The sequence below is a fragment of the Larus michahellis genome, chromosome 6 (genome assembly GCF_964199755.1).
Source record: "Larus michahellis chromosome 6, bLarMic1.1, whole genome shotgun sequence".
Taxonomy (NCBI): Eukaryota; Metazoa; Chordata; class Aves; order Charadriiformes; family Laridae; genus Larus; species Larus michahellis.
In genome coordinates, this window is record NC_133901.1 from 24,097,582 (window position 1) to 24,117,155 (window position 19,574).

The 19,574-nt window shown below is 37.9% G+C and overlaps 1 protein-coding gene across 1 annotated transcript in view; it reads right to left on the bottom strand.

The window, feature by feature from the left end:
- Positions 1–18,992, bottom strand: part of DNER (delta/notch like EGF repeat containing) — a 136,508-nt gene extending 117,516 nt beyond the window's left edge. Inside the window, exon 1 of the mRNA XM_074590885.1 lies at positions 18,631–18,992. Within this exon, the coding sequence (XP_074446986.1) occupies positions 18,631–18,888 (258 nt within the window). The 5' untranslated portion in view covers positions 18,889–18,992. The remainder of the gene's footprint in view (positions 1–18,630) is intronic.
- Positions 18,993–19,574: the final 582 nt, after the last annotated feature.

Sequence of the window (19,574 nt, forward strand, 5' to 3'; positions counted from 1 at the left end):
AAGAATATACAGTTACCACTATTTATTTGTCCAGTGCAGAAGCATTTCTTTGGAGAAATCCAATTGGTTTTGTCACTTTTTATCACCATATGGATCTATTTACAACAACAAAGGAATACTTTGGTTTTCAGAATCACATATATGCACAAAAAGGAAAAACCCATAAAATAGTATTTTTATTACAGCAATAAGATGATTCTGAATTTCTAATGATCAGGGCTTAATTAGGACTCAAGATAAACTGAACATTGCTTTTCAGTCAGTGCTTTTCACTGTAATGTAACAACAGTTTTATTTAATACTATCATTTAAATTTTAGAAGCCAGATAAACAGAAGTACCTATAAATAATTAGCTACCCATAATCAGAATGAATCCTGAATTTTTTAGGTTAATTTTAAGGAGACAAAAACCTTTGATGAGCAGGACACACTTTAGCACAATCTCATAAAAACTTAAAGTTATTGAAATGTGAGGGTAATTTTGCCACAGAAACACCTAAAAGTCTATCATGGCACCAGCCTCAAAACTGATATTTATGGCCACTTTTACTGGTCTTAACAGCTGGACAAAGGACTGAACTGACACAGAAGGTGAAGTAGGAGGTCCTATCAAAGTAGTCCAAGACACATTGCCATGACATATTTCAGATGTATGAATCAAAAGACATCAATTGCAAAACTCTACAGTTAGGAATGGTTTTAAAATTGCGCTGAATTGTATTTTCAACTTCTACTTTTAATATGTTTTCATAAAGAAGAGATTAAATTCAGTGGCTGATAACCATTAAAAATAACTTTTTATTACTACAGCTGTTACATCAACTTCAAAACCTTTTGCTATCAAGGCAGACCCATTATACCTAATTGTTTGTCTAATTAGTTACATCTTATATATACGTATTCTAATTCATAATTTTTGCATGTTTTCTTTAAAAGTTGCGAGGCATTTCTAATTTTTTAATTAATAAACACATGCTAAGATACACTTTGTGAATCTAAATGATAGCTTTCATGGCTTATTCAAAATTCTTGTTCCAAAACACTTCAACAATACAGATACCTGTAATAAGTTTAATTGCAGAGGAATAGAGAATTGAACAAGATCTACCTTTTCCATAAATATTATGTCTCTAATTACCACCAGGGAAGCTGTTAGAGCAGTCACACACCAAGACTGACTTCTTTTCAGATGAAGCACACACAATCTGTAAGGAGATTCTCCTGGAGAAGGCTCATTGTGTGTAGCAGACCAAGTTACAGAAGTCAATGATGGCATGGGATCCAATGGGACAAGGAGAAACAGACAAAAATATGGATTCTTATTTCCAAAATTTCCATTTACTATTTGCAAAACCCAACTCTGAAGAAAAAATTCTTGACTTCAACCAAATCCAGAAAAGGTGATTTGCTGACATTCAAACATTGACTTTTGTAATTTGTAGGCAATCAGCTGGGAAAAAGCTGGATGTGCGTCAAACTTAGTGAGCTGACCTGGCAGACAGGGGACAATAAGCAGAAAAAGATTTCTGCATCTGTAGGTTACCGTAATTAGCAAAGAGCATTCTGTGAAATCTCTCAGGACACAAAATTAGAACTGGTTCACATTCATACAAAATAAGTGGAATTTCATGTGGACAATTTGATGACTACATTCGACTTTCAGTTGTTAGATTTTTCAGGGTGAAAAATAAGCAGACTACAGATGGGGAAAACATTGGAGCTGGCTCAGCAGGGTTAATTCTGGCATGATGCTGCATTACTAGTCAGCTGCAGTGCCTCAGCACCACACTCCAGGGACCAGAGTAATTGTGCATGGAGCTGGCAGGGAGTCAGGAGCTTTGTTAGCTCCTGATCAGCATTAGCCATTCTAAATAAAGCTCAGCTCTGTACAGACAAATGTAGGTGACTCCACATGATCCTCATCAGTACCCTGGAGTTTGCTTCCATGTGGAGTATGCTATTTCCCCAGTAATAAAGGTAATGGAAAGTGACTACTAGCAGAAGAGAAATTTTTGTCCAAAGATGGCCACTCCAGTTTCAGACCTTCTGTACATACTTCCTTTCCCCCAAAACACGCACGAGTAAAGGAGTAGGTTAAACAAATTAGCCTGTAGAAGAAAGCGGACCCTTTGCATTGTCACAGGTGAACAACCAAAAGCCCACAATAAAATAAAAAATAAAATGTGCATTTGGTGTGCTTGTTACTCTAGAGGAAAAATGTTTCATTATAATGAGAAGAGTTCTAACCATTACTGAGCATTTCAGAAGTTTATAGTCTACACAAGGGAATGTTTCCAGGGACACAGAACCACTCTGCAGAAATTAAGACAAACAATTCACTAGAATAACATCCTGTGACAAGGTAAAGTGGGAAAAGTAAAAATAAAAGGAGGACCAAATTAATACCTTGCCATAACTAAATACAGGACTAAAATCCACCAGATTGCTAGATCATACACTAAAAAACTTCTAGAATAAATCTGAAATGGACTATAATCACAGTAAATTAGTATCAGCAGGGGAAAACTACACTACTTATCAGCTCTGAAGAACACCTCTATGAGCTCTAAAAGGTCACCATATTTTTAGATTTTACAAGAAAGTTTGTACTATACTTGAAATGAAAATTACAGAGCCCATTTTGTGGTCTAAAGATATACACTTTTCTCATAATATCAGGAGATTTGCAGAGTGAAGTTTGAACATATTTTTTTTTTTTCCAACATTATGGAGATACAGGAACTTTTGATGTTGAAGAAAATTTTGAGAAAATTTCTGGGGGCAGATTATAACCAAGCCTTGCAATACCAAGTTTCCAAACCTTTAGATCAAAAAGACAATGTTAACAGATCAGGCAGGAGGCAAGGAAGAAAAAGCAAGGTGGGGGCAGGATTTTTTCTTACCTCTATTAATTATTTGTACACAGAACTATTTTATATGAAAAATGTAATCTTGCAGATATTGATCACTATCACACACTTTTGATCCAATCCACAATCAGATGAAAGCAATGGAAAATGTCTTTAATTATGAACTTAAATATGCCTGAAAAACAGGCTCTTATTTCTTTCTTCATTCATCTTGAGTCATATCAAATCTTCTATCTCCACATAGAATCAGACATAGAAGTCACCCTATAGCAACACACAGTGAAAGCATAAAAGACAAGGGTAGCTAGGACAAAGTGTGCTTACCACATCCATACAGCACAGCACAACAAAGGACTCAAGGTTTCAAAGCAAGGCCTCTGAGCTTTCTCTGCTGAAATCAAGTAATTTCAGAGTACCTGAACAGTCTGGACATAACTGATTGTTAGTGAGAAATAAGCTTCTTTAAGAATGTCAGCAGCACCACTATCCAGAGTCAAAACATTACGCCACAGTTGGCCCACCATTTTTAGTGTATTTATATACACACATTAATGATGGGAGTCTAGCACAATTGTCAAGCTCAAATGTATCATTGTAGATAATTATTTTAAATGTTGCTTGGAAGAAGTTACTGTTACACAGCTTCAATAATTATTCAAAGTCTATTCCAAAAAACATACAAAAGTTGAATCTCACATTTTACCTGCACTACCAAGGTGCACTGAGTTATCTCAAGTATAGAGAGAGAAGGATGTTGTTATATGATCTAGTTAGAGCAAGAAGCTGAATTGTGACACTAGTAAAAGATGCACAAAGTACTTTTGTCATCTGATTTTCCACAAAGCATTTTTATTTTAACAGTAAACTATTGAAAGCAAATTTGTTCAAAATGATGCTTCTGTTCTTCATAGGATTTGCAGGTACGGTTCCCGCTATTCTGTATGAGCCATCCTCCTCAGACAACTCAGTGATAGGAGCCATCTACTTGCTCCAGAAATACTTCTCCAGAAGAAAACAGAAACAGTAGAACAATTACCAAGCTGCAACCGCATCTGGAAAAACTCATTAAAGGCCTTAGTCCCTCAGAAACTCAATCTGATCAATAAAACCAAAAGTTAGCAGCAGTGAAGAATGATAAAGACTGAACACCAGCATATTTCACCGAAAGGAATTTTAGAGAAACAACTTCTTTTCTAGAAGAATCATCATCTTTGTTCTGGAATAAGAATAGATGCAATCCACTCCCACTTCCAAATTGATGCAGATGACTATGCAACTATGACCTTACCAAAAAGGTATGCAACTTCTACATTAGTTATTGGGCAAAGTGGAAATAAGATCTAAAAAAGATCCAGAACAAAAAAACATTCTGAAATAACAGCATTACTTAAATTTGGACGGGGTTTAGAAGTTCGTCAAAGGTGGGGAAATCTACTAAATTTGTCAAGTGCTTAACAAGTTTTACTAAATTCTTCAGAATTGAAAAGTTGGAAAATATTTTTAACCGTGTTAAGTCACTGCTGTAATTAGTACTGCTGAGCAATAATATTTTACCTATGAAAAGTCCATAATTTGTCTAATAGGAGTAAATGAAAACTAACTGAATCCCTCTAGTTAGTTATGTAGCATTCACTGCAGCAATGCAAATCACATTTGCCACAGAAAAAAAAAAAAAAGAAAGGAGAATAAAATATCATTATTATATTTGGAAAGTCATCAGCAATTAAAATTAACTATTTTTTCTCTAAACTATCTGTTTCTTGTATATTCCAATTCATACACTGATGCCAAAAATTACTATTTATATTCTTGTGAAATGCTATGGCATATGTCTAACTATGTCTGCTTATGTATTACAGAACAATGCTTTTTAAGAGGAAGTAAAATTTAGAAATACATACAGATGACTGTAAAATTAATTTGGGTTACTGAATCCACTTGAACAATGGTACATAACATATAATAGACATACAGAAAATTCATAAACCTTTCATACCCATGAGAGTGAGAAAGACACCTGGAACGCTATGCACCATCATTAATGCATTTATTTGGAGCTGTAATACAGGCAGGTGCTGAAGATAAGGCCAACAGTCAAATTCTCCAAGAAGAATTATGTGAATTCACATAGCTGAGGCATAGAAAATTCCAACTAACTATCATTTTACTTATACCTAAAGAACTGCCAGTACTGAAATGAAAATCCCACAATGCCATCGAAATGCAATTCAAGCAAGAAAAGAATCTATCAGGCTTTTCCACATCTGAATCCTCTTTGTCTAAAAAGAAAATAACAATTATTTTTAGAAGTTAACTTTATTTATGCAACTCAGAGCTAAAAGACATCAACAGAAGCTACAGAAATTACATTCCTGCAATTACAGTGAAAAAAAGTCCTAGGCATTGAACAGATGCCTAAGCATTGAGCGAACTGGGAATTGAACAGATGTTATTCTTATAAAGGTAGAACAAAACCAGAAAAACATACGTAGAAATTATTTCAAATAGATTGCCTCCTAATGGTCACTTGTTGTATCTATTTACTCATCGAGCTAGTATCCTCAAAATTTTTCCAAACACTGTGAGGGTCAAAGGCAATGGCTTGGTGATTCAGGAGCAGCACTGCTGTAGATGCGGATGCCAGACTAGGCCCCCAGCCCAGTTCTTCCGTCCCAAATTAGCAAACAGCAACGCACTCTTCCCTTGCTTAGAGTATATTTTGTACATTAAATCAAAGCTTCTATAACTGCGAAATTCCAGAACACAACCACAAGTGCTCTGTGATTAAGCCTGAACGTACTGATTTCATCATTCTATTATGAATATCTATGGCAAATATTTCAGCTTATCTGTTGTACAAGCTTAATATTCAGCTCATAAAGTTTAGCTTTTGTGCTTTTTTTCCTGTCAGTGCCTGTATTTCATGTTGTAAGTAAAGAAATGCAAACACACAGCATCATATTCTATACTCTTCTTCATCCCACGTATTTCATGAGGGCTAAAGGGACTACGAATGACTTATTATTCTACTCATCCCACAATTCAATAACATCCCTACATCAACTTGTGTCTCCTCTGGGTTTGATAGCATTGTCCTTAGAAAGAAAGTGGATTCTCCTAAAATAAAATGATACAAGCTCCATCAGCAACTTTCCTGTGTGAAATTTTTTGCTAATACACTGGGAAGACCAGAAGGGTTTTTCCCCAGAAGGTGTGGGGGGAAGCATAGGGGGGAAGAAGAAAGAAAAAAAAAAAAAGAAAAAAAAAAAAAAAAAAGAGGGAGAGAGAAGAGAACAGTGAAGACCTGAAGTAACAGAATACCAGCTGGATTATTAAGGTAGCTTGGGATTTATAAAACAAAATAGAATTTGGTGTAATGAAAAAGATGATTTGGATTTAGAGAAATTATGGGAAAAGGTAACTAAATATTTTATTACACAAAGTAAACCACAGATTCTATTGTAAGAAATACCCAAAACCTACATCGTCTCAGCTCTGCCAAAAAGATGATTTGTTGTTCATCCTGCTTCCAACTGGCAGCATTTTTAAATCTCAGGAATTAGTTTCATTGATGATTATTTCCATAAACACACAGGCAAGTTACTACAGGATAAAACAGAAGATGAGATTTCTACTTTGACACTTGCTTATATGCACATACTTACATAATTGTAACCCACAGCAAACACACGTAAACCATAATCCAACTTTAGTGTAGCATTAACACTAATAGCATCAATAGCATGAACACAACAACATAGCTAGGAAATTTACACACAGATCTTTGCAGTCTTGCTTCTATGCATCCGTGTAGTAAAGTTTTCCAAAATCAACCTAACACCTTTACAATTCCCTTGAAAAACATATAGAACCTCAACTGTGTTATTTTAAGATGATAGGGAAAAATAAACTGTGCATATTAGCAACGGATAATCTAAAGTTTTACAATTATCTCCAAAATTAGATTAGATAATAACAACGTTAACATCTAAATCAATACATAATTAAATACTCAGGAACTTTTCCAACTAGATATCACTGTACCACACTTCTTAGAGCTGGTAGAAACTTCTGACTGAACATAGGGGTTATCAGAAAACAGAAGTTCCTTGACTAAAGAGTTTTGTGCTGGCACCTCTGATCAGAGGAGGCCGAATCACGGATCTGTTTCTGATGGAAGCTTTCTGTGAAGCTAACTTCCCTACTGCAGCACTAGGGTTCTGCTTGAAGATCTGGAAATACAGCACCTTGAAGCCCGGAGCTCAAAGTCACAGAAGAGAATTTAAAAGCCTTAAGACTGCCAGGGTAACTTGAAGCTCTCAAGACTTCTCTGCTTCACAGAACTGCCCTACTTAGTGTCAAGGAGCTTGGAAAACCTTCTACCAGCCAGCAGCTCTCAGGGCTCAATAGCTGCTTGCAGTAAAAAGCCCACCTCCAAGAGTGGTCTACTTTCACACCCTACACAAGGAGCTTAGAAAATCTGAGAATACAGAATAGAACTGGATCTAAGTATGTTATGAAAAAGAGAAATGTCATTCTCAGAATTAGAAATCCCAAGTTGGAAGCTGCTGCAGTACTGATTACAAAGTGAAAAGCATATATGAAAAGCATCATGCAGAAATCAACTAAGATGCTATACTTGTGTTACTATATGTCAGTAACACGATAATGTTTGCAAGCACAGCTGTGACTCCAGGGTATCCTTCAACTGATTACCTCATATAAACATAAAATATGGTTAAATCACTCACTCACTAATACGTGAAAATACACCAATCAGAAAATCATTCATATTCCTAAATCAAATATAGTGAGGTTTTAGCCCATAGCCTGGTTTGCTCCATGCTACTGCTAGCAGGACTCGGTAATCAGAGGGCATACCTGTAACTGGTAGATCTGTCATGCTGCTCTTAAGCAGGCCTTTGTGAAAAGGCAGAATCACCGTAACGATCCATCCTTTCCCACTCAGATGCAGAAAGGGTTAAAGTTTTGTGTTGCAAGGGAAGCTGTTTAATCAGGGAGAAAGTTGTTTTGGAAGCAAGTGGCACAGCTGACCTTGCTTCTGCATTCATTCACCTTAGAGAATTTCTTTGCTACATTTCAGGAGCACCAAGAAACACAGGCTCAAATTGTTACCAAAATAACTAGTTCTACACTTACATTTATTGTTTTATAGGCAAAGAAATGACTATGAGTTTACTTCACCTTTAAATGATGTCATAATGGAGTCTCAAGCAGGCCTTTAAAGAAGATGCTCCACATTTCTAGCATCCCCCCGCACCCTCAGAAAGATTATCAAGAATTTCTATAACTCCAACCCAGTACCTTTCCATTATTTTTAAGAGGCAATAGTTAGCCAAATTTTAACATTAGGGTCCTATTACAGTTATCTAAATTAAGTCAATTTGTCCTTCCTTCAATTAAACATGTTAATTTCCCAGGGGTCTCAACACCATTTTCTTCAGTTGTCACATATGCCATCATCACACTGAACGTTGTAGCCTTAAAAAGAATTAATCAAGTATCTGGTCTTATACATCTCAGTAAACTTCACATAACTCAACTCACTGAAATTCAAAGGCATGCTCAAATGAGAAAGTTTCTCAGATCCCTACATACAAGAACACAACCTTGGTGTTCCACAGTGACAATAAATGCCAGAAAACAACTCTCTTACAACCAGACAGCAGAATTAGGACTCTCACACAAAAGGCACTTAGCTCATAAATTATTAGACTTCTACATGGCCGTCTTTACCCCCTCCCGTTTAATGATGTTCAGTTATATATTTGCCTGAAAATTAGATTATAATAGAAGTACAAGTATCTAGGCAATCACAAGTTATTAATAGACTGCTAAGTCTGTATGAAACCTAAACCATATATTTTAGTTTGCCATTACTGAGATTCATTCATTAATTTGATTTTGATAAAATTTATTTAACAATTTACCTAATTTCTTCAGCAGAAGAAACCATAAATGTGTCAAAACCTTTAAAACAAAAATACAAATAAAAATTGCATGAATTTTTGCAGGTTTGCTGAATTTAAAGCACAAATCATCAGGGCTGAATAAGAAACATAAGAATCACCATGTAGTTCATGATGGTAGTTACTGTCCTTATTGACAAACACCACTACCAAATACTTCAAAGGGAGATCACATCAATGTGCCAAGTCTAGAAAATTACAGAAAATTGTCTATATACTTTCCTTAGCCGTATTAGTTCGTGACTAGCTGATGCCCAGAAGAATTTAACTCTCTCATTCCTGTTGGTTTTTTTAAAAGCATTGTCCTTGTCACAAGATTACCTTTTATTCAGACTGTTCTTGTTTTTCTCTGTATAAAAGTGAACAAGTTGTTTCTCCCAGGTTACTCAATCCTTTCCACATCTCCTAATCACTTCTGCTGCCCTTTCTCTTGGCTGTACCTATTTCTGCCCTCCCTATCTCGTAAGTAAAGCTACCTGAACTTGATTTCAGGCGATTAAGTACTAATCATTCATAGAAGTGAACAGCATTCTAAAATAGTTTCTGTTCTCTTCTGACATTATGTGCACATGTTTTAATTATTTGCATTTTGAGCACTCAGGCTTAGTGAGGATTACTCAACATACCACCACCAGAACACGTGGGTTTTCCTCCAAAATAATCACAGTTTATTTAGAATATGCATGGTTAGCTGGAATTATTCCTTCTCCTGTGCATTTGTCAACAGTAAACTTCAGTTTTATTAGGTCCAGTACAAAGGACCACATAACGGCAACCTAGACTGAAAATGAGACTTGTTGTAAATAAAAGGAATCATATCTTGTTACTCTTTTTACAGATACTGTTTCTGAAGATATCCAAAAGTCTTCTCAAACTCACAATACAGTTGCTGCTGTAACTAATACATGAAGTACAACAAAGTTCCCAAAATCATTAATATTCAGTGACCTTACCTCAGTATAACAACCCTACTTTCACAGTCAAATTGAATCCTGTTCTTACCTTATTCAAAAGCACCTTGTTCACAAACACCTTTGCTACAGAAGCCTTTGAAATACTGATCATTGATCTTTTGCCCCTGCTTCCAATGGGAAAGAACATCATGAAACTAAATTAATCTGTAGACTGCTAGCCTGAATATTTGCCAGACAAAGAACCACTGTAAACGGTTGAGTATTTTTTTTTATAAAAAGGCTTTTTTCTTTACAGTCTAAATACATTCTGATAAGTCACTGACATGTAATTCAGAATCTGGCATTTCAATGTGATGCTTCCTTATGAAGTGCTTTTCACTCAACATTCTTAAAGCCTTCATACGCATTCACAAATTAACCTTCTGAACACCCAGAATTATCTGCATTTATGGCAGAGAAATCCAAGTAAGAAGGTGGTTAGAGTTTTTGCCCAGTGTGACTCAGCAAGGCAGTGAGAATTCCAAGCATCAAGCCTGATATTCCCATTCCTAGTCATGATGTATCACTTTCAGACCTTTCTCTACGGAGTTTACAGCTATTTTTTCAGATTTACCACAGAATATACTACTAAATAATACAGCATAATTGTTACACTTACCCAGCCTGTATAATTGTGAAACAAACCAAAGCACACTTGAAAAATAATACAGGGCAGTGATATGTATTGCTGAACTCAAAAATGTTACTTACGTGGCATACAAATCAGCTTTTGAATACAAGAGTGCTTCTTCGCAAGAGATTACACTTAACCAATAGAACAAATTAAAGAGTTTTCTTATCAAGCAAACATTATTTTTCTCAACATATATCTTGATGTGCATTTCCACTGTTAAAAAACTGTTTTAAACCGCAACAATTGTATTGAACTTGAAGATCTTTTCCTGATATTACAATTATAATTTATGTTTTGTGTAGCTCATATTGATGAGTGGCATGGTTTTCTGCAGAGGACATTTATTTCATTGTTTACATTATTGCTGTAAAATATAAATTGACAAAAACATACAGAAAGAAGTTGAACAAAACTATTTTTTTGCTTTAAAAACAGAGAACTAATTAAAGTCTCTTAATAAATGATGCTGTACAATGTCAAATGCACATACTGCTTTTACCTTCAGATATTGACCTAAATGCCACTAAGAAGTTTTTAATGACATTAACCCTACTCTTACCAAATGCAGTGCAAATTGACATGGGTGCTTTCATTTTGGGATCACCCCACCTCAATCAGACAGGTTACTGAGCTGAGTTCACCTATATCAACCAAAAGTTAAAAAAAAAAATAATTTTTTTTATTATTGAAGCCTTCCTGCTAATGCAGTTGTCAAAAGAACAGGTAACCTCTCAGCATACATAAAAAATGGGATTTAGCATTGTAAAAAAATAGACTATATTTAAATTAAACAGCAACCAACAGGAATATTGTTATTAGTTTGATCTATTCAGCTCAGGCAGAACATTGCAGAAAAGAAAAACAATATTCACTACATGCACAGGGAGGGAAGAGCGGAATAACTCACTTTTAAAAGGGAAAAAAATACAACAGGGAAATTCAATTAAACTGAAAGATAGAAAATAGAAACTACTAAAGTAGTGTTTTCCATGCAATTAATCTGTGGTATTCATTGGAACACAAATGTATCACAGAAAAAGAGTTACTACAAATAAATGAGGGAGTTCATATTTAAGAAGAACAGAGCGAGCTATGATAGCAAGTACAAAAAAAAAAAAAAACAAACCTCACCCCACCAACCTATGTTTAGGGTTAAGCGGACACTATTTTCAGCAGACTCATGTCTACCTATTAAAATGGAATTTCTTGCATCATCTTCTAAGATCTCTGGTCTTGTGATGCCATGATTAAGCTGAAATCCTGCTAAACGCCACCTCTGAATTATTGATCTCAAGCAAGTACTTCTCAGAAGGGCAGTATGTAGAAGATTACACAAGAGCTCTCAAAAAGAGCAGAGCATTTCTACCTTCTCTAATACTGAATCAAGTCATATAATTCCAGTATTTTAAGCAATATTATTGGGTTTTTTGTTTTCCCATCCATATTCTGTTGTTTCTTATCTTATATTCAAGATAAGGTACTCTCCTAGCACACTGGGAACCTACTCCACTCAACAGGATTTCCAGAGCTACATGTAGACAAATTACAACATCGTTAGGTATTTCAAAGGAAAGTAAAACAGCGCTATTTTTTAAACAGATACCACTGCAAAGTAATTCTCTCAGATCAAAGAACGTAAACTGCAATGAAATATGACATATGAAAAAGCTGAAGCATCTTAGCACAGCATATTTTCTACTATTATTCAGTTACTTTACACCTGATCTGCCTCTCTGCAATCTTTAATCATAAAAAATAAGTAAAACCAACACTTAAAACTTCCACTTATATGATCGAATTTTGGGGAACCAAATAATTTGCACTATGTAATGACCTGACTAGCATTTAAAAATAACTATTTTGAACAGATTTAAAGGGAGTATTTCAAAGTATTGAAAGAGAGAATACAAAGATTCACAAAGGTTAGCATGCAGATGATACCCAAATAATGACTTATAAAATTGAGACAGTTTGGGTTATTACATTATTCCAGTTTTATTCTACAGAAACTTAGAATAATTTGTTTAGATCCCATGGCAAAAATCACAGCACAATTCTTCATTGACTGCTTTGGAAATTGCTGAATTACAGCTCTCTTGCTCACAAATTTTCACATGATATGCTTCAAGGCAAGATGCTAATTTGAAAAGCTTAAATTTCTGACTGGAAATATATTTCTACTACACTTAGAGAAAATAGATGTTATAATATCTAAAATAAATTGGGTAGAGAAACTATTTTTCACATTCATTTATTCTGTATTACATTCCCCATATTTGATACCTCACATCGCCACACTGCAGAACTTCATCAGTTCCACTGCAAACACAGAGATCAAAGTTCACTGGGTACCTGAACAACACTTCACTTACAGGTCACAAAAACTCATGGAAAGCAAAAAATATCCATCAGTCCTTTGGGACATAAAATTGTTACTTGAAGAAAAAAACCTCAACTTCAACTATGAAACAGGAGTATACTAATTAGTGACTAAAGTAGCTGTAAACAAAGTGACTTGAAAATCATACTAAAGATTTTTCAGATATCAAATATAGCCATCTTAGAACCCCTGCATGCAGTTTGCACAAATCCGTCAGCTTCCAGTTACAGTCTAGACTTGATGCAAAAGGTATACGTATAATAATATGAAATAATTTAGCAGAACATCCAGCAAAGGGGAAGCAGGAACAGAACAAGAGTTATAAGCAAATGCAAAATCTAGGGAAAAAAAAATATATGTAACTACAGGTGTGTGTACACACAGAATCAGAGAACAGAATCACAGAATGGTTTAAGCTAGAAGGTACCTGAGGGAGTTCTCTGGTCCAGCCCCTGCTCAGGCCAAGCCTAATGCTAAGCCAAGGTACTTGGGGTCTTGGCCAATCAAGCCCCAAATCTCCAAGGATGAAGATCTCACAACTGTTCTAAGTGCCTGTTCCAGTGTTTGACCACCAACATTGTGAGGATTTTTTTCCTTAGATTTAACTGGAACTTCCCCTACTATAACATGTGTGTCACCTCTCATCCTCTCACTAACTGCTTCTGAGAAAACTCTTGCTCCATCTTCTCTACGACCACCCGTTAGGTACTTGAGGATGGCACTTAGTTCCCCCTTAAGCCTCCTCTTCTCCAATAAAAATAAACTGAACTCTCGCAGCCTCTTCTCACACAGAGTATATGCATCAATGCAAATATTTAAATTCTGCAACTTTAAAGCACTGCAAGAGTTAGTAGAGTTAGTCAGCAGGAAATGACATGGTACCTCAGAACTCAAGCTAAACTACACCCAAATAAAACAAGAAAACTCCAGGGCATCTGCTAACTATATGATTTACTCTTATTAAAGATAAAAGAGCAAACAGAATGGTCACATAACAAAACACTTGCAACACAATAACCACATAATCTAAGTATATACCCTTCATTAATGAGTACAGAATGGGAAAAAAATAGCATTTTAAATATGTTAGAGAACTTATTGTGAATTCAAGATTATTTAGAGACCTTTCAGAGGGATGTCAGACTATAATAGAAAACAGGATCTCATGAAGAATTAATCAGGATACTCACATGAAGGTGATTTAGCAGTTAGATTAAAGGATGTCCTGTCCAGTGCAACCTGAAATAAACTGGCCAATGAAATTTTGTACCACTTACTCTGAAGTACCAGACCATTGAGTCAAGAAACAATAATCCTTCTTTCTGTAGCAGTTTGCTAACCCTGAATTTCTGCATTTGGCATTAAATGGCACATTATCAGAAATATATTGAGAACAGAAAGAAATTCAAAGAAAAAGAAAAAAAATCCAACACAGGATAGAAAAAAAATAGAAGCAGGGGGCACAGAATGAAAAACAGAATCATTGCATTACAGTCTACAAATGTTCAAATACCATGATCAAAAACAAAAAACCTGGCATTCAAAAGTACAAGAAAGGAGAGAATGAAGAAAAACATAATCTGTCAGAAATTCAGGAGGGGGGGGAAATAAAATAATCATTCTAAGAACAAAATTTAAAAGATAAACTACTGTCCATCTGTATTTGTTTTTATAATATCAGTTCATTCCTTGACTTTTTTTAAACTCAGATTACACCTTTCTAAAATTCCATTTTAAATAAGCTGTCCACAACTACATTTTTAAAATATTTTCTGCTATATGTGTGGAAAGACAACCATTAGAATGAACATAACAAATCCTCTCAAAGTTCAAAGACATCGTTTTGCTACCAAAATAGTAATTTCAATATTAACTCAAAAATGTTATTACATCAGTGGCTACCACGTCACTCAGGAGTGGAACATTCGGTCATCACTAATTAGACTAAATAGAAGAGAACTGCTGCAAAGTCAGAATGCTGGTTTAGTATGCTTGGACACGACTTGTTTTCCAGCTTTGATTGCTGACACAATCTATAAAATAACTAAAAGCATATTAAAAAGCACCAAAGAATGAGGGAAAATTATCAACCAAAGAAGAGAAGAAAATAAAAAAATAAAAAGCAAAACACAAAGAAAAACAAGAGAAGCAACTAAAACAAATGAAGCATGTACGCTAGTATTTAAAAATACATTAATAACTGAATGTTTCTTCACATGGTAGTCTTTAAGAGGAATTAGCACTAGCATGGAAACATAAACGTCATGCAATTTAATGCAGTTAACTAAGATCAGATTCTGTATTTTTTAGCAAATGACTGAGTCTATCATGAAATCTTTCGTTTCCTATTTAGTAGCTTATATCTATGAAATTATTTCATAAGGCATTAACATGAATCAATTCTTACCTAAAAACTTTCCTGATCAAGAAAAGCAATTGTACTGGATTAAACATGTCATTAGAAGTAACAGAGTACTCAGTTAGACTAGTCGTTAGAAATAAAGGTTAAAGTTCACCTTTCAAAGTAAAATATAAGTAAAAATTTAGGGAATAGAAAGGTTAGGGAACTTTAATATCTGTCCCTTAGTTAATTTCAATTTATTTCATCAAATTCTCTCCACAGAGAGCTGAGAACTGGCCAATTTCAATTTCCTGCAGAAGGGCAGATGAATTCACTATAATTTTTGTACCATTTCCTTGGGAATACATGTGATTTCTTTGCTCAGACTAAAGTTTAAGACACTTCAACACATCAATTCTGTTTCTTCTTTACACAGACTAGAAAAATGGTAGAGAAACGGAAAAAAAATTCACAACCATGAAAAGAAATGGAGTTAGATCAGAGCAATAGCCTGTAAAGTGAAACCAGACAATCCATAAAAAAAATCCAGACCTGAAGTTTGCAAAACAAAGTATATTCAAACCATAAGTAATGTGAGATATATACACATAGATAATTCATGGGATGGATATAGTAAGAGGACCTGTAATTTCTGTTGTTAAATAAATAATGAGTTACTAAAGCAATTATAACACAAAATCATGGAATTGGCTAAAGTCCAACAAATACTTCACTTGGTGATAGGAAAGGGCTTTTTAGAAATATCTCATGTGCATGTGATATCAGTTTTATTCTTTGCCACTTTTTGCATGCCAGCACCAGCATCAAGTGCATCAAAACCAGTTAAAGTAAAAACTTGAGCAACAAAATTTGTGGTCAATCTCCAACTTTGACTGTTAGCAATCCTTCTACATGATCAATTTCGCTGTGCCCAGTTGACTTGTAGGCACATTAAGAACACTTTTCCTTCGTTCTACATCTCAACATATCTGAGCAGAATCGGCAAAGTGTTGCCTTCATTACAAGAAATAACATGAAAGTAAATCTATACTTTTAGGGAAGTGGTGTTCCCAAAAAACTCCAGCTCCATCACAAATTCAAAAAATGCCAATTTACCTTCCATGATCTGGGTATTTAAGTGTAATAATTCCTGTTCTTTTTTCCCCTCTTGGTATTCCCCTCTGCAAGTCCAGCTGTTCAATAACAATCTCAACAGTAAATTGAAACCCCCCTGTCTAGATATATCCCAATGATGCCCTGATTTAGCCCACAGTTTTCTCATAACCCTTAAGGAATACAAGAAAAAAATCCTTATAGTTATTTGAAAAGCCTTACAATTATTTATTCTCATTGAATTGGAAAACATGACTGTTTTTACCTTTCTTTGTAGAAGTTTCATCCATTAGGCATCTGAACAACAGAGCAACACAAGAATTAATGCATTTATAGAATATTTATTCATTGCCTATTTTGATAAAGTGAGGAAAGCCTCAACTTTGGATATATTGTGTTTATATTACTCCTTTAAATAACTTGCCTGCTCTCTAGTTAATTAAAGTTGCATTTCAAAAACATATTAACTTTTCATAGTTAACTGGCACCCATACTTCAACTGCTGACATGATAGCTAGAAGTGGCATTCATTTGTTTATCAGATTCCCTTGCAAGGGTCATTACTCAGTATTTTATGAAAAGAAACAAAATGTATGACACTGTAAGGCTCCTCTTATTAGTTAATAAAACACCTAAGACCTATGAAAATATTGCCTACCTAGTAAAACAATTAAATCCAGTTCCCCAGGCACAACACTTCACAGGAGGTATGATGCCAGCAAGCATTACATTTTACTAAGTCTTTAAAAGGGTCATTAATCTTTCAGTCATGGATCTCAGACAAGTGTAACAGCAACAAGCAGAAGCAAACACACAGCGCTCTCTTTCTTTGTAGTGATAGAAACATAGTAAACTCTTAAGAGGACAACAGCTAAAATTAGCCAGAGAAATCTAATCCACTTTCATCGCTCTGATTTTACAGAATCTCACTAGTATAAATATTTTCACTTTCGTTGTTCATTTGAATCAACTGAGACATTTCAAGGCAAGCACAGAACTCTATGCTTAGCGCTCCTACTTTACAATGACTTTTATACTCACCTACACATTAAGTCTTCAGTAAACATCCCTTTCGTCTATTCAACAGTATAATGTGGGTATTATTGACCAAGGAACAGTAACAAAAACCTAAAAAGCAGGCTGCACTTACTTGAATTCATTTGCTTCTATGGCAAATCCACTTAAAACAGAGACCATTATCCAAAGAAATGGTAGCCAATCCATATAGCCTTTTGTACACTGCTGTCACAGAAAGTAATGCGTAGCATCACATACACATGCAGGAAACAAGCTTCTTTGTCCCTGCGCCTGCTTTTCCTTATCTGAAGATACGGGAATTAAGTTTTTGTGAATTTCTGAACATGATATCAAAGATTTTCGTCCTTAATACTAGAGAAAGAAAAAAAAATTGCAATCTTCACATGACAATAATTAAATTAGATTGTATTATTACATTAAATCCCAATAGGACCAAGCACCTTAGAAAGATACCGCTTACTGCCTCTCCATATTTTAGATCATTATCCCTACTCAGAGCATTTATGACCTTTCAGAATTCAAAATCAACCCAAGAAGCACCCGAAACGTGGGAGCAAGCACACCTAACCTATGAAAATGACTACTGGAGACACGACTTCATGATTAGTATTCGATGCAATACAGCATCCGCTTCCAAGGACCGTCCTTTTCACCTCAAGATAAGTCAATACTAAATTGCGAGGACTGGTCGGTGGGGGTGGCTCTAGTATCGAGATCAACCTGGAAGGTGCTGGCGGAGCTCAGCCCCATCCTCGTTCACCTCTAACCGTGCCCCTCACGCGCCGCCGGTCCTTTCCGCGCCCGGGGGTAGCGGCTTTCCACCCGGCACGGCTCCGAGCCCGCCGCTCGCACCCGCTTTACGCGTCCACCGGCACGAAGAGCCGCCGGCCCCTCAGAAAGCTCAGGGGGGAGCCCAGGCCGCCCGCGGCGGCCGTTAACGACACCAACGGCCGCCGCGCGAGGAGCCGGCGCGAGGGAGCGGCCGCGCGCGTGGTGGCGGGGGGGGATGTGAGGGGACGCCGCCCGCCAGGGTAACGGTCACCCGCCGCTGCGCGCCGCCCGGGACGGACGGGCCGGCAAACGGGCACCGGAGCGGCCGGGCAAGGAGCGAGGTAGGGTGGGCAGAGACGCCCGCAGGCGGGGCGGGGTGGGGTGAGGCGGCCGGAGGACGGGAAGGAGCCCGCCGCAGACCGAGCGGGGACACCCAAGGGCAGAGACGGGCACAAGGACGCAAGGCGAGAGGCGGGGGCGCTGAGGCGCGGGCATCCCGTGAGGGGCGCTGAGGCGGGGGCTCTCGGCGCTGCCCTTACCTGGCAGGAGGTGCCAGTGACCCCCGCGGGGCAGGCGCAGCTGTAGGCGGCCGGAGGCTGGGGCAGGAGCAGCTGGAGGCGGCGGGGCGCGGCGGGGCCCCGGGCCGGCACCGGCGAGCAGGTGCCGTTGTTGCGGCAGGGCTGGCTGAGGCAGGGGTCCCGGCCGGGGGGCGCGGCTGTGGCCGGCCCGGGAAGGCACGCGCGGCGCTGGACCAGGGCGAGCAGCAGCAGCAGGAGGAGCGGGGCGGCTCGGGGCATGGCGGCGGGGCGTGCGGGTGCCGCTCCGCTGCGGGCACCGGCGGGGAGGGAAGGAAGGAGGGGATGGAGGCAGCGGCCGCGCGGCTGCTCCCTACCCCCGTTCCCCGGGCAACGGGCGGGCGGGGACTGGGCGGGGAGGAGCCGGCCGCCGCGCCGCCGCCGCCGTCCGGCAGAGGGCAGCCGCCCGCCCCGGCGCAGGGGCCCCCGGCCCGGGGCAGGTTCTGGGGGGCAGCGAGGCCGGCGTCATTTCGTCCCCAGAGCCAAGGCTGAGCTCAGGCCGGAGCGTTCCCCTCTCGGGTGGACTGCGCCGAGCTGCTCGGGCACAGGGGACCGGCGCTGGGCACCGAGCCACCCTGATTTAAAACGAGAGCGGTGCGTTCATAAACTGGCCGGCAGACATCGCTCGTCTGTCGATGCCTCCAGTTGGCGTGGGGGTGTGAATGCCAATGCAATAGCGCTCGGCATCGAGCGCTGCCCCGGGTCAGACACCCTGAAAGACAAACTCCTTGGTCAGGAAAATTCACCGTTTGCTTCTTATCTACTGTTTCACAAGCGTAATCTCCTGATAATTAAAGTTCTATTAAGACCAAGGTATGAAAAGCATAAAAATTAATCCTGGCGTTTACTCATATTTGGGGGGGGGGGGAGAAAGCTGTGTGTTTTATGATTTTTAAAGATCGATTTAT